We start from the raw sequence: 24,945 nt of genomic DNA on the forward strand, positions 1-24,945 counted from the left end.
CATGGAATCCAATGTTTTGAGGCTGGTGGACCAGCTCCTGGTGGAGTAGGGACTAGCTGCTTCCTTGGTTCCTAGCACTTCTGTCTCTGGAACCATACGTATTTCTCACCCAACTGTTGTTCCTCCTCTGATTACATCTGAGCCTTCGGAGTTCCCGTTCCGACAATCCCAGTTTCAACTGTATTGGTGCCAGTGAGAGTCTTATCTCTGATGCTGATAACTACCCTGAGCTCTTTGGTTCTGTTGGAACCGGAGACCTCTGGGGGTCAAAGCTTCATTGTCTGTTCCGGGGAACGTGGTTTGATGCCTATTTTGTTGGAGCCGTCCATGCTTCTCAGGCCTTCGGCACACGAAAGTTCCACTCTGGCTTCAGGCTTGAGGGCAGTTCCTCTGGTGGTTTCCCATTCCTCTGCAGGGGGGACCTGCTTTCCAGGCCATAGAGAGGGCCTTGTCCATTGTGGACTCTCAGTTGACTCCTCTTTCATTGTAATAACCCCCTGGTCCTTCCCCTCACCCAGAGCTACCTCCAGCCTCTGACATGGGACATTGGGCACAGGAACCTCAAGATTCAACCGTGCTGGTTATGTCCTCTTCAGACACCTCCCCGGCCTGTCCCACCGAGTAGGTATCCCAGAAGAGAAAGTGCAAGAGGAAGCACTTGGACTCCTCTGAAGGGTCTTTCATAGAAGATACTGAGTTTAGAAAAGCAAGTAAACAGTAACAATACCTCACTAAACCAAAAGGCAAGAAGGCACAAAAAAGTTGCAAGATAAAAGAACTTGATGATTTATTTGTAAAATAAAATAAGTAATAAAATAAACACGTAAGCGCTTTCGTTTAACAAATGTAAACTTCATCAGACCTGTTGAAATTTATATTTGTTAAACGAAAACACTCACAAGTTTATTGTTTTTACAAATAAATTATCAAGTTATTTTCTCTTGCAACTTTTTTGTGCCTTCTTGCCATTTGGTTTGGTGAGGTATTGTCACTGTTTACTTGTTTTACTTCAGTTGGTCTTTGTTTCTTTAGAAGATACTGACTTTGATGAAAGAGAAGGTTCCCCAAGGTCACCCCCAGAAGATGTGTTCTTTGGTGACATTTTAGAGATTTTTAAACTGAGGAGTGGCTGCACTTCCCAACAACCTTCCTCAGAGGAGTCAGTACATCTAGAGGCTTTCCTTGCCCAAATATTTACTGCTTGGATTTCTCCTCCTGCTGATGATTTCATTAAACTGATTGCTCAGCAGGCGTGGAAGATTCTCAACTCTATTGTGTCAATCCCTAAGAGATCAGACCGTATATTATCAGCTCCCATGGATCATCAGCATTGGGCTAAAGAAGTGCCAGTGTATGCCATGGTGGTTGTGGCAGCCACCAAAAAGGAATTTGATGATGAAAGTCGTACTATCCATCCTCCTAACAAGGAGTCTAGGATGATGGATAGGTTGGACAAGTGTGTATATGCTTCATCGACCTTCATGCTTAGGTCTTTGAATTTCATGGCACATTTCACCAGGCTTCAAAGGGAGCTGATAAAAGAGCTAGATTTGTAGCTGAGGGAGTTCAAGCAAAAGTAGCTTCCTAGCTGGTGACCCTCGATTCAGTTTGTAATTCATCCATGAGGCTCATCGTACACGTAGGTGAAGGGACGACCAGGGCAGTGGGTTCTGGTGTAGCTATGAGGAGACATGCCTGGATGCACTTGTGTGACTTTGTGGAGCCATTTAAGTCTTCTTTTGTCAATGCTTCTTTTAATGGAACATCCCTTTTTGGACCCAAAGTTAAAGATACCCTTGCTAGATGTGAGAAAGATGGAAAGCCACTTTCTGCTGTGGATGTATGCTTTTCCACTCCCCAACAGCCCTACTCAAGGAACATGAGGAGTGGAAGGCTATGGTTCAAAAAGTCCCAAGGACCTTTCCAGGACAAATATGGCAACAACTCCTCCTGAGGCAGAGGGGGGAGTTATAATGGAAGACGCCATGCCAGAGGCAGAGGATGCCCGCAAAATCAGGGTTCCAAGGATTTTTTCCCTGTTGGCGCTCCTGAATGGAGGCCTAATTTGCCATCCTCTGGAGGCAGTTGTGGGAAGACTATCCCTGCACCTACCTGCCTGGCTAACCATAACAATGAACAGTTGGGTGCAGAGGATCATAACCAGAGGTTACCATATTCCCTTCTCTAACCAGCTAAAGACACCCAAGAGAATCCCAGATGTTCCACCCAGTCACAGGGATGTGGTAGTAATAAAAATTCAAAAACTATTTGACAAAAGAGCCATCCAGACAGTCCCACCAGACCAGATAGGATCCGGAGTTTACTCAAGATTCTTTTTAGTGCCAAAGAAGACGGGGGACTGGAGACCAGTTCTGGATCTCAGTGCTTTGAACAAGTCAGTTCATAATATCAAATTTCGGATGGTCATGGTTCAGTCTATTCTCCCATTCTTAGGAAAAGACAATTGGATGTGCTCAGTAGATCTTCAGGATGTGTATTATCACATAAAAATGCTCCAGAAGATTTATGCGCTTCTGGCTGGGAGCCAGTCATTACCAGTTCAGAGCCATGCCCTTTGGCCTCACCACAGCCCCCAGAGTGTTCATGAAGTGCATGCCAGTAGTCGCAGCTCACTTCAGACTGCAAAGTTTCCGGGTGTTTCCTATACTTAAGATGACTGGCTGATTACCACAACCTCCAGACATCTACTGCTACAAACAAGGGATTATGTCCTTCAAACTTCTTCTTCATTTGGGATTACTGTAAACTACGAAAAATCCCATGCGAACATAGCATTTAGAGTTCATAGGAGCGGTGTTGGACACAAACACCTACATCACATGTCTTCCTCAAGAACGACTTCAGAGAATAAACTCTCAAGTCAGCCAGATCATTCATAGCAGAACAGTGACTGCAAGATTGGTACTTCAGGTTATGGGATCTATGGCATCCTCTATTACCTTAGTTCCCCCTGCCAGGTTTCACATACAAATCCTTCAATAGCTACTGGCGTCACAATGGTCATTAATGACGCAACCAGTGTCACATCAAATTCGGATCACCAATTTATGCAAAAAGGACCTGAATTGATGCCTTCATTCCAGAGACATTCTACTGGGCTGCCCCTTTGTCCCTCCACAAACCCAAGCCATAGTGGCCACAGATGCATCGCTGATAGGGGGGGGGGCATTATCTGGGAATGATAGTCCAAGGCACGTGGTCCCAGTTGGAGGCCAATTTGTGTGTCAGTGTTCTAGATATGAGGGCAGTGCTCCTATCATTGCAAGTATTCCAAGAAACCCTCCCCTTGGGAATGATTGTAATCCAGACAGACAACATGTCAGAGTTTGGTACATAAACAAACAAGGGGAAACTAGATCTTACCCTGTTTGTCGAGAAGCTCTCAGGGTTTGGTAATGGACAATCTCAACCGACTGCTTTCTGGTTGCAAAGAATATTCTGGGGAGCTCCAGCGTGATTGCAGACAAGTTGAGCAGGAGTATCCTAATGCCTCACGAGTGGTCTCTCAATCCTTTGATGGCAGAAAAGATATTCCGTTGATGGGTCCAGCCTTGCTGCAATCTCTATGCATCTCCTCTGAACAATAAATGCAGCAGCTACTTCGCCCTGATCCCCCTCTAGTGGAGTCACCGAGAGATGCTGTTCTCCATGTTTGGCCGGCTGGTCTCCTGTATGCTTTTCCCCAATTCCACTCATATCCCAGTTTCTAAAGAAAGCCAACAGGTTGAAGAACAGGATAATTTTCATTGCTCCCTTCTGGCCTCGACAGATATGTTTTCCCTTTCTGTGGCTTCACCTTATTCAAGAACCGTGGACTCTGGACCCAACTCCAGATCTATTGTCCCATTCAGAGGGACTCATTCACCCAAATTTTCACACTCTCAAGCTCTCTGCATGGCTTCTCCAGTTCCAATGATTGCCAGGCATGCTAGCCTTTCTGCCCCAGTTCAACAGATTGTTTTAGCCTCTTACAAACCTTCAACTAGACGTTTATACAGCAACAAGTTGCAAAAATTTTCAAAATGGGCTTCAGACAGTAATCTCGACCCATATTCGGCACTAATTCATAAGGTTTTGGAATTTGTAGCATTGCTTTTCGATACAGGGGCATCCTCCACAACTATACAGGTTCATCTAACTGTAATTTCAGATTTTCATAATAGTCTAAATGACACAGCTCTAATGTCACAGGATCCAGCTGCACCCTGGGACTTGATTGTGGTGCTACAATCCTTAATTAATTCCCCATTTGAACCCTCTGTAAATTGTGATTTGAAGTATTTGTCCTGGAAAACCTCCTTTTTGGTTGCTATTACTTCTTTTAGGAGAATATCTGAGTTACAGGCCTTATCTTGCAAGCCTCCTTACCTATTTTTTCATAAGGAGAAGGTCTCTTTACAAACAAAGCCATCTTTTTACCAAAAGTAGTATCTGACACTAATATCATTCAGACTGTACACCTTCCTGTATTTTTTCCCAAATTTTCGAACAAAGGCGAATATTGCTTGCATTTGTTAGATGTTCACAGACAATTATATTTTTACCTGCAGAGAACAAAGGACTTCAGAAAATCTGATCAGCTATTTGTTTCCTTCTCTTCTTCTACTCTGGGCAACCCAGTTTCTAAGGTTACTTTAGCTAGATGGCTCACGGACTGCATAACCTTCATTTGTAAGAAAAGAAAAGTGCAACTGCCAGAACCTGTAAAGGCACATTCCATGAGAGTATAACCGCTTCTGCAGTCTTCTATGCCACAGGTTCTATAGATGATATATGTGCAGCGGCTACTTGGGCATCCCCGCATAGCTTTATTACTCATTACAAGCTGGATCTGGTCTCCAGGGAGTGAGCATCCTTTGGTTTAGTAGTGCTCAGAAATTCTTCCATGAGACCTCCCAAGGTTTTGGTAGCTGGGGACTCTGTCCCACAGTCAAGGGTTAAGTGAAGATTGACAACATCAGATAAAGACGATGTGTCTTACCATAAAATTCCATCTATGTTGCCGGTCTTTGCTTATCCTTGTCATTCCCACCCTCCTTCCCCTTGCCTTTTGGGCTACTTGGTGCAACGGATCTATCCCAAGAGATTGGATCATTCCTTTATGAATACAGATGTGGTCTCTGATCAGTTATTTCCTGTATGTCACTATCTTATGCAAACTCGATCTGAGGTAATCTTGAGAGGAACGTTCTGGGTAGAGCTAAGCTTGAGAGTTTTTGGAAGGCGCGAACTGGAGTAAAGGCCGAGTTGGTTTCGAGATTCGGAATTGAACCCACAGTCAAGGATAAGTGAAGATTGACAACATGATGGAATGTTATGCTAAGACATAACTTAACTTCTTTTTCTTGTTAATGTCTTAGAGGGATAAAGCCCTATGACCCAGGCATTTTGGTGTTAATTAGTTCCTTGGGCACTTGACTGTATGGCAGGGAGAATGGGTGTGCCCATCCAGGTGGGGAGTGGTGGGTTGTGGTTTACTCATGCCACCACTCCTAACTTGATCACTGCATGAGCAGAGAGATGGAATCAAGCAGGTGGGGGCTAGTGCAGGAAAGATTTGGGCATGGCCACCCAAGCCTGCAATTATAGACCTTGTCAGCCTCACAAAGGAGCACATGCGAGGTATAGACAGTGCTTATAGAGATGTAGGTACTTACATCGAAAACCAAGGGGAGGGCTAGGACTTTCACACAAAAATAGCTCTAAATAACAAGAGCTCCAGACTCCCAAGTGAGAGCCTGAATGACACCCTCTCTAGATGACTGTCACCCCTGGATACAAATGGTGTAACAGAGTGAGGAGCAGTACTTAGCAGGTAGAGAGTGGAAGGAAACACCTAGAAAAAAAAACGTCCATGAAAGTTAGAATACAAGAGAAGTAGGGTACTCAGATTAGGGTTGGAACGAAGACAGTGTGCCACAGTATATTTCAAAATATTATATGGATGTATGTTTGCATGGAGGCAAGTGTTATAGGATTGTTCTCTGCAGTTTGAAGTTACCTTTGTCTCACTGCTCGATGGAGATACATTTGCTGGTAAGGATGCTCCATGTAAGATGACATACTCAGGGGGATATTCAGAACTTATTGCAAGTAAATGCAAATAGTCATGAGGCATGCCATTTTTGCTGAGAAGCTACTTGATTCTTGCTTATTGTCAACAGTTGTACTCATTAACCAAACATAAAGTGGTTGCCTGCTACTACACACTGGCAGACCCGTACACTCCCACATGCAGTCACATGTGCACACACACACACACACACACACACACACACACACACACACACACACACACACACACACACACACATACACAAAACACTCAGTTGCACACAAACATACATGTTTTTAGCTACAGCACTCACTCCTTTACTTGGCTGTAGATACCAGCAGTAATTTACTTTTCAGATTCAAACTTTCTGCTTTGTAGATGCAAAGATCCATTGTTGCTTAAATTCTTTTTAAGGCTTAACAGCTAAAGCAAAAAAAAAAAAAAAAAAATCACTGTAACAGAAAATGCAGTCCAATATTAGTTGATAAAGTAGAAAGTACAGATTACTGAGGGAAGTACTTCCGCAGTGGTGCAGCAGTAGCGTTGTTGCCTCACAGCAAGAGGTTCTCCCGTTCGATTCTTGGCTGGAGTGCGGGGAGTGCCTTCTGTGTGGAGTCTGCATGTCCTCCCCGCGGTTGGGTGGGCGTTCGAAAGACATGTGTAAATGGACGTGCCTTCGTTAAAGGTTGAACGTCGAGCTGGCACCTCGGCATTCGTGAAAATCTACTGCCAATCATTAGCGGACCGGAGTTCCACTGTGGCGACCCCCTAACTGGGAAAAGCCGAAAGACAACAACAACAACAAATTACTGAGGGAAGCTGCAAGTTAAAAAAGTACCTACCTGATGAGCATGTCAGACATAGCCCCCACTGTCCATACTATAAGCCCAGGAGTTTTCTTCAAATCCTTCAAGTCTGCTATAACTTCCTGCCTCAGTCAATCTAGCAACCTTGTCTCATATGGAAGTATAACATCACTAGTGCCATAAAACTCAACATCTGCAGAGTTATGACATACTTCCAGCAATCAGTCACTCACATAACTGCTTCTGTCTCTGTTTAACTTATATAGAGAACAAATGGTAATAGCAAAACAGCTGACCTGAAGTAGTTAACTTCATTTTATCTGCAACCTGTGGGTCTTTGGATCCATATCGGATCCGAGCCGGCACCTTTACAAGCATCTGCTCCGAACTCCAAGCTCCTCCCCCTTACCCATAACCCATCACCATCTCCTGGCTTTCCTCAGATCTCGTTTGCCACTTCGTGCATCAGCATCGTGGTCTCCGTAGCTCTGAGCCTTAGGGTTATTGTAAGTGCTTTTTGGGATATTTTTTGTGTGTTGTGAGTTTTCTCAGTTAGTTCCCTTTCCTCCCCCTAAATGCTAGTTCGTCGGGTTACAAAAAAAAAAGTTTTTAGTTTTGTGAGGTAGTTATTGTGTAGGCCTTTCCCTTCCCTATAATGTGTGCGTGATCAATAGTGTGTTGGGGTTTGTTAGGTGTGGGTACTTTTGTGTTAAAATGTCAAAACAGCCGAAACCTACTTTCAAAACATGCACAGAGTGTGGCCATAAGCTTTCACCAGCTGATGGTCACACTCTGTGTGTTGTTTGCCTGGGCGTAGCCCATTTATCTGCCCAGTGCAGTGTTTGTGTGCTGGATTTAGTCCGAGAGCCCTGAAAGAAAGGAAGGCCAAACTGGTGGCAAAAAGCCTACTCCCACCTTCCACTTTGGACACTTCAGCCTCGGCCTCGGCTTCTGCAACTCCTGGCCAACCCCCTCCTCAGGCTGGGACTCACCCTCCCGCTAGACCTGCTGAAGGGGATGTGAAAGGGAGAGACAAAAGACATAAGGATACAGACTGAGGGAGAGAGAGAGAGAGAAAAAAGGGGATAGGCCCAATAAACGGTCTCCAGATTGGGAGTCCTTCCCTAGCCCGCCTTCCAATGTATCGAGAACTGTGTCTCCTCAGCTCCACTCTCCCATTCTCCCCAGAGCCGACGGAGCCTTCGGAGCCGAGGCCTTCCTCCCAGATCCTCCCAGAGATCAGCCAGATCCGAGTTGGTCGCTTCCTGCCGCTCGACTCAGAGTCTCTCTGAAATGGATATGGACAGGACTGAACCCAAATCCAGATGGGAGTCTTACCAGTCCCCTCTCCCTTTGGAGGGGGGACCTCCATGCCATTCTTTCATCCGATTTCTCCTTCCCTGATCTGGCTTGCAGTTTCGGGGTTTATGGATCCGAGGATATTCGGAGCTGGGGATTCAGCGCAAATGGTTCCTCCAACCTCGACTCCGGTGATTACCTTGAGTTCCTCGGATCCAGCCAGTTCGGATCCGAGCAGTTCTCGGGGCTGAGGACTGGGAGTCGGACCCGAGGGGATGGAGGTGTCTTCGGCTCCAACTTTGTCAGATCCAAGCTGTTCCTTTGGAGCTCCGTCTACCCTAGCCTCGGTCCTGATCCTCACAGCGGACCCGGGGAGAGCTTCCTTCTTGTTGGGTGCTAAGGAGATGCGCTCTCCATCGGCATTCGATATGGTGGAGAGGGTTCTCTCCCAAGGATCAAGACCCCATCTTATTTCCTTGGATTCCACCCAGACTCCCTCGGATTCGGTTACGACTCCCTTCAGCTTGTCTCAGGGACAGCCCGTGCTAGCAGAGCCCCAGGCGGTTCCCCTGGAGAAACCCCCCGCTGCTCATGAGCCCTCTTCAGAGAGTCCCACTGAAGAGGGTCCTCGTAAGCACACGTGCAAAAGGAGGCACCTGGACTCCCCTGAGTCCGTTCAGAAGACACTGATTTAGATGAGGGAGAAGGTTCCCCCAGGTTACCTCCTGAGGATGTCTCCTTTGGAGACATCATGGAGATCCTCCACTAGAGGGGAGGTTGGTCAGCCCCAAAACCTTCTACGGATGAATCAGTGTTCCTAGAGGCTTTTGGCATGGGTCCATCTACGTCCTGGGTGTCCCTGCTGGTGGATCCCTTAGTGGATCTTATCACCACATGGGCATGGAAGGAGCCTGACACCATAGAGCTGATACCTAAATGCACGGACAAGATTATTTCACCACCCTCTGACAGACAGGCGTGGTATAAGGGATCCCCTGTGGATGCTATGGTGGTTGCAGTGGCCACCAAGAGGGAATGGGCTCAGGAAAGTTCCTCGGTCCACCCTCCAGACTTGGAGTCCAGGACAGTGTATCAATTTGGGAAGCGAGTATATTCTTCAGTGACGTTTTCCATCCAAGCACTGAACTACTTGGCACACGTTATATGACTGCAGCGTGACCTAGTCACGGAATTAGCTGAGTCACCCCCCAGAGTCTTTGTCGCAGGAGGACAAGCATCTGTTCTCTATGAAAATGTCGACTCTGTTATCAGTATCAAACACATCCATGTACCTCCTTTCCCATGCTACGGAAGGAGCAGCTAGGGTGGCTGGGACCGACGTAGCTATGAGGCAACATGCTTGGCTCAGACTGTGTCAGTTTGCGTACCCCTTCAAGGCGTCTTTTACGAATGCTCCCTTCGATGGTTCTTCTCTTTTTGGGTAGACCGTATGTGACAGACTTGTCCAGAGTGAAAAAAACGGGAAGACTTTGTCTGCCGTTGGAATCCGCTTCTCCAGTTCTCAAAGATTCTTTTCCAGAAATCAGAGAGGGCAAAAGAAGATGTGGTTCCGGAAGTCACAGTTTTCTCAGGACTCTCAGGAAACTCGTCCCCTAAAGGCAGAGGGGGACATGACAGGCACCGTCCCAGAGACAGAGGGGGTCCGAGGAACTTTGGGTCTAGGGAGCCCTTCTCAGACAGGCCCACGCAGCAGCCTTGAGGGGTTGCCCGACTGTCTTACTCTGAAGGCAGTTGGGGGAAGATTATCATTGCACCCAATGGCATGGGAGTCCATAACTGCAGATCGTTGGGTGCTACAAATAATATCCAGAGGTTACACTATCCCGTTTGTTGCCCCTCCAATCCAGCCAAAGCGCCTCCCAGATGTCCCATCCACTCAAAGGGAAATGGCAGCGCTAGAGGTTTCCAAGCTGCTTCAAAAACGAGCCATCAAACCACCCCGCCCCCCCCCCCCCGATCCGTCCAGGTCAGGCGTTTACTCCAGGTTCTTTTTAGTACCAAAAAAAGATGGGGAACCTCAGACCTATTTTGGACCTGTCAACCTTAAACCTAGCTGTCACCATACAGAAATTCCAGATGGTCACCCTGCAGTCCCTTCTACCTTATCTTCGAGAATGTGACTGGATGTGCTCAATAGACTTCCAGGATGCTTACTAACATATCAAGATTCACAGAAGCTTCAGGAGATTCCTTCACTTCCAGCTGGGAGCCAGTCATTTTTAGTTCAGAGCCCTGCTCTTCGGTACAGCCCCCAGGGTGTTTACCAAGGTAATGGCAGTCGTAGCGGCTCACCTCAGGCTTCAGGGGATTCAGGCATTCCCTTACCTAGAGGATTGGCTCCTCGCTGCTTCCACGAAGCGTCTTCTTTGCCAAGCCAGAGACTCCTTCCTTCATCTTGCAGGCCAGCTAGGAATTACGGTTAATGTTTCCAAGTCCCTCTTGGACCCAGTACAGATCTTGGACTTTATCGGGGCATGGCTGGACACCCTTCGACTGAAAGTCTTTCTAACTCCAGACAGGGTCCAGGTTCCGAAGGCGGCCAACGTTCTCAGAGCCCTGGGCTCTATGGCTGCAGCAAATTCTATCATCCCCTGTGCGCGTCTTATAGGTTCATAGGTAGGTACTAGACTATCGGCCCAAGGGCCTACGTAAGCCTAGCCAGCAAGGTTCCATGGCTTACGCCACCCAAGAAAGTTATTTTCCTGTGCCACTGTCGAGCAGAGACACAGAAGTGATCCCCGGGTTGTATTTGCTATTTCCCATCCACTCATCAAGATTTTTCTTGAAGAGTGCTAATGAAGAACTTTGCTTGACATATCTGGGTAGCTTGTTCCAGAGTATAGGAAGTCTCTGGGACAGGAATCTATCCCTCCAGCATGTCCTGTTTATTGTGGTGACAAGGTTTAGGTCCCTAGAGCGTGTAACTCAGAGGGATTGGGATTTCTTTAGGTGTAGCATGTCCAACAGCTCTGGGTTTGACACAGCTTTATATGTTAGGCAGAGATCACCTCGGAGTAGGCGATATGCTACGGAGTAAAGCTGGAGTTTTTTGAGGCGGTCAGTGTAGGGCATTTGTTTGAGGCCAGTAATCCTCTTCGTGAGGTACTTCTGTGGCCTTTTCAGCTGATGCAGATGTCTTGTGAGGTACATTCCAAAAGGGGCGTTGTACTCTATAATGGGTCTAATGAGTGTCAAGTAGGGGGGAACAATGACCTCTTTTTTCCTGGATGAGAACCCTTTTATGATGAGGTGTGCCATGTAGAAGGACTTCCTGACTACTGTGGCGATGTGACTATCAAAGGAGAGACTACTGTCCACCTAGGTCCCAAGGTCTCTTATCACGCATGTGTGTTCTACAATGGACTCTAGCCGTACAGTGGTCTTGGCTAGATCTCCCCATGGAATACCCAATTCAAATCAGCAAAGCCTGCAGGGCGTCATTCCTTTGGTGGGTCCAATCCCCGGAGATCGCAGTGGGACGCCCATTTATTCCACCCACAGCCCAAGCCACAGTGACCACGGATGCCTCCCAGCTCGGATGGGGGGGGGCATTACCTGGGGAGGACGGTCCAAGGCATGTGGTCCCAGATTGAGACCAGATTGCACATCAGTGTTCTGGCGATGAGAGCAGTGCTTTTAGCATTGCAAGCCTTCCAAACTGTTCTTCCTCCGGGGACTATTGCAATACAGTCAGACAACATGTCAGTTGTCTGGTACATCAACAAACAGGGAGGAACCAGATCTTACCCTCTGTGTCGTGAGGTCATGAGAGTGTGGGAGTAGGTGATCTCCACCAGTCAGTTTCTGATTGCAACGCACAACCCGGGACGCTCCCAACATTTTAGTGGACAGATTGAGTCGGGCTGTTCTAATGCCATATGAGTGGTCTCTGAAACAGTCGATAGCGGAGGAGATCTTCCTTGCATGGGGAAAGTCCTGCTGCGATCTCTTCGCATCTCCTTCCAGCACGAAGTGCAACGAGTTCTTCGCTCTCATTCCTTCACCAGGGGATGTCCCTAGAGACGCTCTAGTCCATGCTTGGCCTCCCAGGTTACTGTACGCTTATCCCCCGTTATCACTCATTCCGAAGTTTCTTCAGAAAGCTTGCCGACTGAGGTGCAAGGTGTTCCTCATTGCCCCGTTCTGGCCTCATCAAGTGTGGTTCCTATTCCTCTGGTCTCATGTTCTAGCTCCTCCTTGGATTCTGGATCCCTGCCCAGATCTCATTTCTCATCCCTCTGGCACCTGTCTGCCCAACCTGGACAGCCTCAAGCTGACAGCTTGGTTGCTCCAGTTCCCTTGATTGCCAGGACTCCCGGTCTTTCGTCTTCAGTGAAAACTATTCTAGTGGCGGCTCATAAGTCTTCCACTAGGAAGATTTACCACAGTAAATGGAAACGATTCTCTATTTGGGCTTCTCAGAGAAACCTGGATCCTTATACAGTCCCTGTCTTTGCAGTGTTGGATTTCTTAGCCAGCATTTTTCAGCAAGGGGCTTGTTCTTCCACTGTGAAAGTGCAACTGGCAGCTATTTCAAATTTCCATGTTGGCGAAAACAGGAAAGCCCCGGCCTCTTCTAGACTGTGTAAGACTTTTCTTAAAGGCACTTTTCTTTTGAGTCCTCCAGTTAAGAACTCTGTTCCTCCTTGGGACCTTACCTTGGTTCTCCAGGCCTTAGTTGCTCCCCTCTTTGAACCTGCAGCATCAGTAGATTTTAAGTTCTTATTCTGGGAGACAGCCTTCCTAGTGGCCATTACGTCAGCTAGGAGGGTTTCTGAGCTTCAGGCCTTGTCTGCCGTGCCCCCTTACTTGATCTTCCATAAGGACAGGGTTTCTCTCCATACAAATCCTTCTTTCTTACCAAAGGTGGCTTCTGAATCAAACATTAATCAAACAATTAACCTGCCTGTTTTCTTTCCAAATTTTCAGAACAAGGGTGAATATAAACTGCATTTGCTAGATGTTCATAGACAATTTCATTTTTATTTACACAGAATAAAGCCCTTCAATAAGTCTGACCAGTTATTTGTGTCTTTTTCTAAGCCCTTTTTGGGTAAATCCATCTCCAAGGTTTCCTTAGCTAGATGGATTACACTATGTATTTTGCAAATTTACAAAGGCAAAGGTTTGTCTCCACCTGGTCCTGTCAAAGCTCATTCTACCAGATCTATGGCAACATCTGCTGATTTTTGGCCTAGGTTCTCATTGGATGACATTTGTGCAGCAGCAACTTGGGCAAAGTCACATAACTTCATTTCTCATTAAAAGTTGGATTTGATCTCCAGAGGGAGAGCATCCTTTGGCTCTGCAGTGCTCAGGAATATCCTTCCATGAGGGCCTCCCAGGAGTTATAGTAGCTGGGAACTCTGTCCCACAGGTTGCAGATAAAATGAAGTAAACTACTTTAGATAAAAAAGTTATGTACTCACCATAATGTTCCATCTGAGTAGTTATACTTCATTTTTCTGCAGCCTTCCCACCCTCCTTCCCCCGAGCCTTCTCATGTGATATTAATGTGTGGTTTATTCTAAGTTCAGTTGCTGATTGGTTTGAGTTGCGGCAAACTCGATCTGAGGGAAGGCAGGAGATGGTGATGGGTTATGGGTAAGGGGGAGGAGCTTGGAGCTCAGAGCAGATGCTTGCAAAGTTGCCGGCTTGGATCTGATATGGATCCGAAGACCCACAGGTTGCAGAAAAACTCAGATGGAACATTATGGTGAGTACATAACTGTTTTTGTTTTTTTCCAGTGGGTGAAAATGCAAAGTGCACTTGTCATGTCATACAAATGTCACACAGTATTAGCAGAAATCATGCCTGCTACCTATTTCTAAAATTCTACAAAACTTTACCAATTCTTTATGAGTCAGTCTGTTTGCTTTTGGTGATTAGGGCAGTATGTTAGGAAAGGTTTGAATGAAATACATTTATATTTTTGTTTTCCGTTCATTTTTACACTTTTTTCCCCGTAGATTGAAGCTGAAGAACTTAAGGACAACCGAGTAGTCTTCTTTGAAGTAGAGGCAAGAAAACTTGATAAAAAGGTAAATCAGTGTATTAAAACTTCTAAAGAGAACACTAGAGGAAAGTTGTAATATGTGTGGCTTGTGTGTTACTTTGTATTTGAAAAGGAATTTGTAAAATCGGGATTCTCATGGGTCCCTGTCTAGTTACTAATAAGATGTAATAAATCGCATTTGGCTTGTAAAATATATTTCAGATGTTTTAAAGAAGTGATGAAGATATAGAATCATTCATAGGCTTTCATCTGTTTAAGTATAATAGAAAGCAGAGATTTTGTTGGGCAGAACAGCAGCCAAGAAGACCCTGGAGACTCCAGCTGCCCAGCTTGGTTCTTTGCTAATACCACTGAGAGGCAGTTGTCAATTCTTTATTGCACCTCAAGAAAATATTACCTTCAACAGATGGCCTTTTCACATTGCAAGTTAGTCAGCACAACTTTAGAAATTATATAATTTCTCTGTTATACCTAAAATCCCAGCTCATCAGGCACTGGTATTTCATTTTTACTAGAATAATTATTATAGAAAAATGCAAAAAAAAGAGTTCAGAATTGAAACCTGTGCCGTCCTTCATAGAACAGAATTATTTCATGGCAACTGGACCTGGAGGCTGCCTACTTTATTGTACCAGTTACACCTTCCCACAGGAAGTACACAGAGCTTCGGGTTGCACTTCCAGTTTGTAAATGTCCCATTTAATCTGTCTGCAACACTGACAGTATTTAAAAAAAATGTTTTGCTAAATTTTTGCATGCCCATGACAGCAGCAAATAATCATTTTCCAAACTAGACTGCTTTTTAGTACATCTGACTCAGAAGCTACAGCGAGTTTCTGGTGATTTATAGTATTATTAGGCAAAACATTAAATTACAGGAAGTCCATTTTAAACCCTTCACAGTTTCTTTAAGAAGCTTTATTAGCACAAGAGTGCTCCTAACTCAGAAAATGGCACAAAAGATGTAAAGTTTCATCAAATAAGCCTGTTTCTTGACAGCAGAAATAAGATGCAGTACATCGTAGTGATAGATTATAATTCATGAGCCATCCTGCATCATAACCAGTGCAATGCTTTGGTTGAGGAAACTTCAGTGGATATAAATGAATATGTGCAAACAGACCACTTTCTCTAGAAACTGACTGGTATACAGAATTCAATAAAGGAGTTCCTTTGATGAATGAGTCTTCTCAACTTGCAGGGATGATGAGAGAATTGCAGAAATGTAGAGTCATTTCATGCCAGGTTTCAGTCAAGGTTACTCCAAGTTAACATAGACAGTACTACAATGATGTGGTATGGCATACCCCTCAACCTCTTAGAGCAAAAAATCTGGACAAAGCCGAGAATGATGGGGCGACAGATAGGGACAGATTTTAAATATTGCTCTTACAAACTTAGAAAGTTGATAGAATAATAGGTTTTGCATTTACATGAATCTTCCAAAGGATGTGGAATCTTAAACTCAAATGTTTGTCATTATTTCATGACTCCAGTCCTCAGCTATTTGCCAGAAAGGGACAGGTATTAGGGGGAACACACCGAAAATATGAGGCAGAAATCTGGACATTCTGCGAAAACCTGTATAGTTGAGAGGTATGGGTATGTGTTAATTATTCATTTATTTCTTTATATCTAGGAAGGCAAACTGGTACATGCCCATTTTCAGCTACAACCAAAGCCTGTGGCAAAGTACAACACACTGTTAATTTAAAATCATAAGAATACTAATAAGAAAAAAGAAAAAAAATATATATATATATATATATATATATATATATATATATATAGCTATACTTGACATTTTGTGCAGGATCCTAAAAAGGCAGTAATAGTTATGTACATGTTGTGAATTTCATCAGTTTCACAAAACACCTTTGAAACAACAAAAATGACTGTACTGCAGTCACATAGTTAGGGTGGGATGAGAGGGGCAATTGCCCTGGGTGCAAAGCGTAGGGAGGGAGCGATCAGCTGATCCCCATCTCTCTTTAATGCAATACTAGCTTTCAAAAGATGATACTGCATTTGCAGTCAAACTGAGTGCTTTAGGGCCCCATATGTGGTCAGTACTGTAACCACAGCTTGCTATAGTTCAAAAGTAAAAAAAAAAAATAATAATTTTCTTTAATAAAACCTGAGAGCTGCAGCACTTTGTGTAGGCAGGGTATAAACTGTAGCAGTTCTTTGCTACAGTTTAAAAGAAGCACAGAAATGGGAAGTGAATGATTGGTGAAGAGGAGGGTATGTGTCATGCATCTGTCCACCTGTTTAGTGTGCCAGTAGAAGGAATTTTTTTCTTTTGCTCTTCATTTGAAGAGGTGAGGGGATGAGGCACTGGTTCATAGTGCTGGCGCAGGCTGCTGGTTGAACAAGCTATGCTTCAGCTGTACATAGCATATTTAGAGGGAGGATGTAACAATTTCGTAAGGCAAAAAGAATGTACCTAAATGTCACTGAAGCTAGGTATGGGAACAAAAACAGAAGTATATCTCAAAAACAGTGAGGCTCAAAGTTTTATCAGCTGTTTAAGGTAACATTAAATCATTTGACACTGTCAGTACAACACAACCCTTACTTGACTGTAGTGCCTTTCTCGAGGGAGAAAGACTATGTTATTGTATTCCCTGAGCACACAAATATCCTTAGAATATGAATGGAGTCTGAACCTTACAGTTCATTTAAGGATATACCAAAAGTGGACTTAATTTTATTATTTAGATTATAACACTCATCTTTCCCATATTTCTTTACTTTTTCACTAGCTGGACACTTGTAAACTGGATGCCCTTTCCTCTTCTTGGACTGAAATTTTAATGCATATCTTTTCATCTCTTGGATGAACCTGTATTGTATACTTTCACTCCTTTTCCAATTATTCAGAAAGTAGTTCTCAAAGAGAAGCAAGAGAAAACCAAACTAATTCTCTGTACTTATGTAGCTAAGCTCATAGGCTCATAGACCCCTTTTCAACTGCTTTTAGACAAGACATTGTTAACTTCTGTGTTTTTGCTGAAACATGGTTTCACTGCAATGGTAGCACTTCCTCTATACCAGGGTTTAGCACCTATCATACCATCAGGCCCTTGAGTAGCTGTTGTGTGGAAGTATCTGTATTTGAGTGAAACACAATCCCCATATGTCATATTACCTATGACCCTAACTTGAAACTTGCAGAGGTCCATATTAACGACGAGCTCTGCCTTTGCTTGCCAAATATCCCCATTGTTGCTCTTAATGATCCTGGAAATTACTTTAATGCCATTTAAGGGTTAACTATCAAATCAAATACTTTCTTGCTAGGGGATTTCAATTACCCAGCCATTAATTGGCACACATATCCTAGACTTTGTCAATACCAATTGTGAAGTAATCCACTGGAGGCTGTAATATTCTTGACCTGGTCCTTACTAATCTAGGCTCTGCCTGCATCTCAGTATCTCCGCATCCATAGTCTGATCACAAATCAAGCCAGCTTCTGTGTCAGGCCAAGTGTTAAAAACCTCATGATATTTGGCATTTTTTGCAAAGTTTTTCAAGACAAGCTTGCATCAGCTTTTAGAAGGCTTACAGAACCCCCCCCCCCCTGCAAATGCATACAGCAAAAAGTGCACCTCCACTTTTCACCGCCACCTAAATAGCTGCATAGAAATGTCTGTACTTGCATGCCTTAAATGTAATGGTAAATTCAGAAATACATCTCTCTGGTGGAACTCTTATATTAATAAATGGTGTAACAAAAGAAGGAAAGTAATAAAAAGTTGTAAGAATTACCCATCCCTCTACGTCAGGATCATACTTTAACATGCCAGCAAGGCACGTAAGAGCACGGATAGAAAATGTAATGCAGAGTATGAACTTGAGGTCACCACAGATACCAAAGGAAACTTGAAACCTTTCTTCAGTTATATCGGGAAATTAAAGAATAATATCCAACAATGTATAGGTCCCCTGTACAATTTCCAGTTTATAATGGTTAAAGTGTTCACCTTACAGACGCAAGGTACATGATTTGACTCCCACCTTTGTGTACTGTATTGGCTAGGCATATAATAATTTATGGATTACCTAGTATTTGCCTACCCGCGGTGGTGGTGCTGCGGTAGCGTTGTCGCCTCACAGTAAGATGTTGTCCGGTTCGATTCTCAGCTAGAGCATCTTCTACGTGGAGACATGCATGAATGGGCGTACCTTCGTTGAAGGTTGTGCATCAGGGCTGGTAACTCGGCACGTAAAAATCATCTACCAATCATTAGCGGACCGGAGTTCTGCTGTGGCGACCCCTAACCGGGAAAAGCCGAAAGACACAACAACCTAGTATTTGCCTATGAACCTGTAATACATCAGGCTTTAGCAACATCAAACTCATTGTTCGATGGGTTTAGTGTAATGGATAAAGTTTTCATCTCATAAATACACGGTACAAGGTTTAATTCTGACCTCAAGTTATTGGCTAGGCTTAAAATGGCTTTTCAGGGCAGTTAATGTAGTATTCATGTATGAATAATATCACACAATCTAATCCCAAGGATAGAGCCAGTACAGTAGCAGGCAAATGTATTTCTAGCTTTACCCCACCTACCTACAATGTTGCCCCCACGATCCTTGAAAATTCATTTTCCCCTGAAATCACCTTAGAACAAGTCTTGGAATCCCAGTTGAAGGCTAAAACTAATATTCCACAGGACCAGACAATATAACAGGTTGCATTCTTATCATAGCCAAGTATGCACTATCTGATCCTCTAGTTAAATTTTTCAACCTCAGCTTATCCACACAGTTTGTGCTTCATGCCTGCATGTCCCCTAAATAAGAGTGCCCATTTACAAACCCAGTTTTTTGTAGGCCCACCCACCTCACCAGCCTTATATGCAAAGCCATGGTATTTATTACAAGAAAACTTATTTATGCACAGATATGTAACTTAATTGATATAGACCCTACTCAATTTGATTATGTAAAGGTCAGATCCTATCTCCTGAACCTACTAAAGTTCTTTGAAAAGGTTCAAGAAGGTGTGAATTGTGGTTACTGTGTGTGTGTGTGTGTGTGTGTGTGTGTGTGTGTGTGTGTGTGTGTGTGTGTGTGTGTGTGTGTGTGTGTGTGTGTGTGTGTGTGTGTGTGTGTTTCTTATCTTCATCTGACCAAGGCTTTTGGCACCATTCCCTGCACTAGTTTTACTGAAATATTAGACAAGCTTAATGTAAACCCGTGTTGTATGTTGGATTCCAAATTGTCTGTCCAGCAGATCTCAAGTTGTGAAAGTTGCTGGTAATCTATCTGAATGTAAAATTGTAATTAGTGGGGTACCACAGGGATCAGTGCCGGAGCCTCTCTTATTTGATAGTTATTTTGCAGGCATCCAAGCCAATATTCCAGAAGAGTGATTGACCACGTTTATGATGACTGCAACTGGGCAGTGTTATCCACTTATCTTAAACTGTTTCAGCAAGGGCTGGAATGTGCACATTCCTGGTGTATTGTAAAGGGTCTCGAGCTAAATCCAGAAATGTGCAGAGTAGTAGCATTTGCCAAAGAGGCTGCTCTCACCTCACATGTTATAAGTGGCACCCCTCTTCAGACAGATTCAGTCATAATAGACCTGGGTACTTACTTGGGCAATGTTCTCTCTCTTATTTGATCATCATGTTTTCATCACAGTCAGGGCATCTTTCCATCTGGCCCAGTTAATTTCTAAGGGAATATCTCCAAAGTAAAAAAGATGTCATCCTACAAGTGCACTGTTCCTTTTGCAAGGACAACTGAGGAGCATTGTCTGGTTAAGTGCTTAGCACAAGCACATAGGAGGCAGATGGAGGTAGAAGGAATCAAACCCTGTACCTTGACTACAGCAAGGAGCTCATTAACAGTCTAGAGCTACAATCCTTTTTGCTGAGAGTCTGATGCAGATACAGACTCTAGGGCTAAGAAGCCTGCAGAAGTAGTCGTAATTTAGGTGAATGACTTGAATGCCAATTATGAGTCAGTATGATGGTTCTAAAATGGATATGCAGCCATCTAACTTTTGAGAGTGCTAACCAGCAGTGCTGCTTTTGTGAGTCTGCACCAATAAACCTAGTGACTTTGTTTAGCCTAATTTTCAGTCTAGTCGTGTTACATTCTGTGTTGACAAAGAATTTGAGTACATCATTTCAGAGATGCAAAATGGATTTGTCAGTACTTTCAAAAGAGGTTAAGCATGTACTACTGACCTCATAAGCCTTTACTTTTCAGTCTGCTTTGCCATAGTACTTTGATTACAAACATTTTATTAAAGAGCACTTTAGTTGAAATCAGCTACTTCTGTGCCACTTTTGCAGTCACCATTCAAGACTTGTATACGTCCCATGGTATTAAAATTATAAATAGCCTTCTCCGGTAAAAACCACTGGGTATTTGAAGGGAAAAGAAATAAATCTCTATCTCCGTTACCTTTACAAACGGATGAAGAGTTTTATAAAAAACAAATTGAATCACTTTATCCCAGACCTCTGTTTCTCTTAATAAGGATATAACTTCTGGAGAGACAGTGAATTACCTAAGCTACAACTATTGGATCACCCACTAATGCCTCTTCTTATCCTAAAAGAGATACTTTGTGATTAGGAGGATGAGTGGGCTGTTCTCCATTGGTTTTAATGACATTTCAAGCCCTAATTCCCAATTTCCGACACTGACAGATATTTCACTCAGTACAGCTGATAGGTTATACAGGGCTGTCACTGAAATGTCTGACATGCATTGTAATTTAAAAGTTGATCTGGCAAGAATTTATTGAGTCCAAGGCAGTACCAAAAGAAAAGTCTTCCTTGAAAAGCATTGTGCTGTGACAAATCCATAGCACTTTCCACAGACTTTTAAAAAATAAATAAAAAAGTCTTAGTTCTTATTACAGAGCTACTAGAAAAAGGCAACACTTTTGTTTCCTAAGAAACATTTGTAATCCAGGCATTTTCTTGTATTTGACAAAGACAAGTGCTGGAGGCCATTTGTAGGCCAACGTAATGTGAATCAGTTTGCAGTTACCCTATTTAAAGTTAATCACAATTTCTGTATCGCATCATAGAAAATAATTTTTATATGACAAAGACTGGATATGAAAGATCATCAACAAGCAGCAATGCAGAGTGGAGATTTAAATCTTTATTTGTTAGTGTTTTAATTAAATTAATTAAAGTCACTACTTTTGTCCATAACAAACACTGGACTTCAGAAAACAAAAAACGCATAAAAAAACATCACATTATAAGATTACATGATGCTACCCTTCTTTAATTTATTCACTTTGTAAATATATATGTAACATAAAAATGTTACCTAAAATGTTTATTTAAAATATTTACTCAAAATATTTTAACCTCCTGTTTTTTTTAAATACATTTGATATTAATAGTCCCATTTAAACTAAGACTCAGGTCTTCCCACAGCCTTAACTTGCACCATGTTTCTTGGGTTTCTAAATGGCTTCTATAATCCACCCTCCCACCCCTGCATATCCAGAGGTAAATAGTCAAGAACAAAAAGGAAAAACTTTTTCCAGTTTAAGCAGCTGACCATATGCTTATACAGGAATTCTGTAAAGAGTGCTTTGCATAAGCATACAGTCAGTTGCTGGAAGTTTTTCTTTTTTGTTATTGATTGTTTACTGTTGAGTATGCTGGGGAGGAGCTGAGATTATAGAAGCTATTTAGAAATACATTGTCAGTTAAGGCTAAGTGCAGGTCATTGTCCCGGTTTAAATGGGACTATTAATGTTAAATATATGTTAAATAACAGGAGGTTAAAATATGTTACATGAATATCTTTTAGTAAATATTTTTAATATTATAGATTTTAGAGTCTCAGTTGTTAAATCAGTTCTCTAAACTGTAACCTGTTCCCTCACTTACCACGTTTCATACACCTTGGAATCTTTTCTTTGATAATAAAGTGATTTTTTTTTTAAAATGACTCCCAAGTGTTTGCGTAGAGCATTGTCATTGCCTTTGTTCTTAATATAACAAAAGTGCTCTTGTATTTGCTACTGCAAGCATCTTTTAGTCTTTCCAATGAAAAATGCATCACAAGTGCACACTTAGCAACACAGACCATGCCAGATGTTAAGTAAAAAAAGTGCATAAGTAACCAGTAGACCTGTTGTAATCACTGTTATGTTCAAACCTTTGCCTCTATTATTAAGAAGCCTTTGGTTAAGAGTTGCCAGAAAAACAACAGAAGCTGCATAATTGGTATGGTTTTGCACTATTCTGTGGACAATAGGGCTATTCAAGATGTTACAGTAAAAAACTGGAATTTAGTTAAGAACTTAATTGGAGCTACTGCTTTAATTTTCCCCCTAAATTTATGTTAAAAAGAAGTTTGAACTTGAAACAAAGGTTTAAAATGCAGCATTAAGGCACTTAACTAAAAATGTAAGACTAGTAAACTTCTATAGCTACTTGGTATGTTTAAATGTGTGACATCCAGACAATGCCATTATTTTCATGAAGTGTCCATCATCACAATTGCTTACTACCCAAGGTCTGTTGGTTGGGATACTTTAATCAATTAACTTCTGGCATTGTCTATGTTGCTAAGTACTGCTGTTGTAATACAGTTAACATAAGAAAGACTACAAAATATTAAAATATTTTGCAGCAGCAAATATATGAGAACATTTAGTGTATAAAGAACAAAGATGATGACAGTTGTTTGGGCAACCCTCCAAGGTTTCTATGAATTAAAAAAAGCATCTTTTTATCTGAGAAAAAAAAGATTCCAAGGAGTGTGAGATATAGCGATTGGGAGAACAGGTTAGAAAAGTGATTTGACAGCTGCGACTCAGTGCCAGAAAACACCTGGTTCGAATGATTTCTTGGCAGCACATACCCTGGAATTCTGGAAAAAGCACTGTATTTTGTGGAATTATTCATTTAAGTCAGAATACTCATTCATCATAACACTTACATTTTATGTTTATTATTTTTAAAACTCATTTTGTTTTTTGAGTGTTCTGTAGTTAGAATCAGTTTTTGTTTTTCTTATATATACTGATGCAGTAAAACTGTTAACAGAATCAAGGCAATAAACATATATACTTAGCAGTCACAGAATGTCAGCTCATGAATATGAAATTAAATTTTTGATCACTGTGCCTGCACTACTTGTTTGTTCTTTATAAGTGGTACTGCAGATAAAATGAAAGCTTGAAAGCAGGGTTAATATATAAAATGGTGTGTACATGTTTTGTCTCTTTTGTGTGAATAGTTGATAGCAGAGTTGATACGCAAGATATGGTGTAAAGAATAAGAAGGGACTTCAGAGGCTGTAAGATTGTTTATACTTTTCCATTTCACATTTACTACTGAAAAATGCAACTTTATACAGCTGAGAAATGAAACTCCAATGTTGAGGTGCACAGGGAAGGTGGCAGTAAAAATGAAAAGGAAGGCTTAGGTCTATGTATATTTAAACAGGAATGTTGATAAGCAGAAGTGAGTTAATAGGATGGTAAGAGTACACAATGAAAGGGATTCTCACTAGAAGACACAAAGTCAGGTAGTTAGTGAAGCTTCTTCTACATTATTGCATGTTCAGTGGCATACAGAGAACAGAGAGAGTTTGAGGGAAGGCAACGAAAATTATTCAGGTTCTACATTATGAACCAAAATGAGACACCAGAGGGACTTAAACATATTACCTTAGAGCAAAGTGATCCAGACTGATTCTTCTGGTACTTTAGAGAAATCAATTAATTTTTCAAAAAGAAGTATGCAAGAGTGGGGTATGATTGTGCAGTGTGAAAACACAGGACTCCTAAAGTTTGAGAAAACTGATTTGGCAGTGGAGACTTTTAATTTGTATGCCAATCCAGTCATTCATTCATTCATTCAGAGTATGAGGGAGTGGTTGGCACACTTGGCACACATAGCTGTTATCCTTTCCCCCTCATAAACATAACACACTAATGCTCATAATGTGGAAGAAGTGCGCAACTTGTGGAACATTTACTGTAATTTCAGCTAAGAACGCACATCATGGTTAAATGTGTTTATTTATAATTTCAGAAAGTTATGTTGTTGAATTAATAGGGTTCAGTGTTATTTACTATTGATATTTGTTAAAAACAACTGAAAAATGAATGTATGGAAAACCCCTTTTCAGTGTGGAACATGGACTTATTGAGATTCAAAATGAGGAACGTTCTTCATAATGAGTTACAGTTGAGAGGGATATTGACACATTAAACAGTCTCTGAGAAGCTGTGAAGAACTAACAGAAATGATGCCCAACATTCATTTTAGCTTATGAGAAAAGCACATATAAGAAGAAACTGCACAAATGTGTACTCATTGCCTTTTTCTGTATTGTACCATCCTCCATTGGTGTTGTATAACAATGTCTGAATTAATATTTGAGAAATACACCCGTCTTTTTTATGTCATGCAGGACCTCTTTGGCAAGTCTGACCCTTTCTTGGAGTTTTATAGACAGTCATCTGATGGCAAGTGGCAACTTGCTCACAGAACAGAGGTGAGAAATCGTTTTCCCAGATTCTGAAATTTACATTGAGTTTTTATGTTTTGTATCTGCAAGACTCATATTACTTGCATATGTTAAAAAAAAAGACTAATGGGGTAAAGATACACATCAATGAAATAAAAATGTTGGCTGAGTGCATAAAATGGAAAAATGTATGTATGTATGTATGTATGTATATATGTATGTATGTATGCAGTTATTTATT

General features: G+C 42.3%; 1 protein-coding gene across 1 annotated transcript in view; it reads left to right on the top strand.

Moving 5' to 3' along the window:
- The window catches only part of LOC122796644 (copine-3-like), a 1,024,312-nt gene that overhangs the window by 351,036 nt on the left and 648,331 nt on the right, over positions 1–24,945 (top strand). The window contains 2 exon segments of the mRNA XM_044065281.1: positions 14,173–14,244; positions 24,648–24,731. Of these exon segments, the coding sequence (XP_043921216.1) occupies positions 14,173–14,244; positions 24,648–24,731 (156 nt within the window).

This window comes from Protopterus annectens, chromosome 3.part0 (genome assembly GCF_019279795.1).
Source record: "Protopterus annectens isolate FY-2018-M chromosome 3.part0, PAN1.0, whole genome shotgun sequence".
NCBI classification, from domain to species: Eukaryota; Metazoa; Chordata; order Ceratodontiformes; family Protopteridae; genus Protopterus; species Protopterus annectens.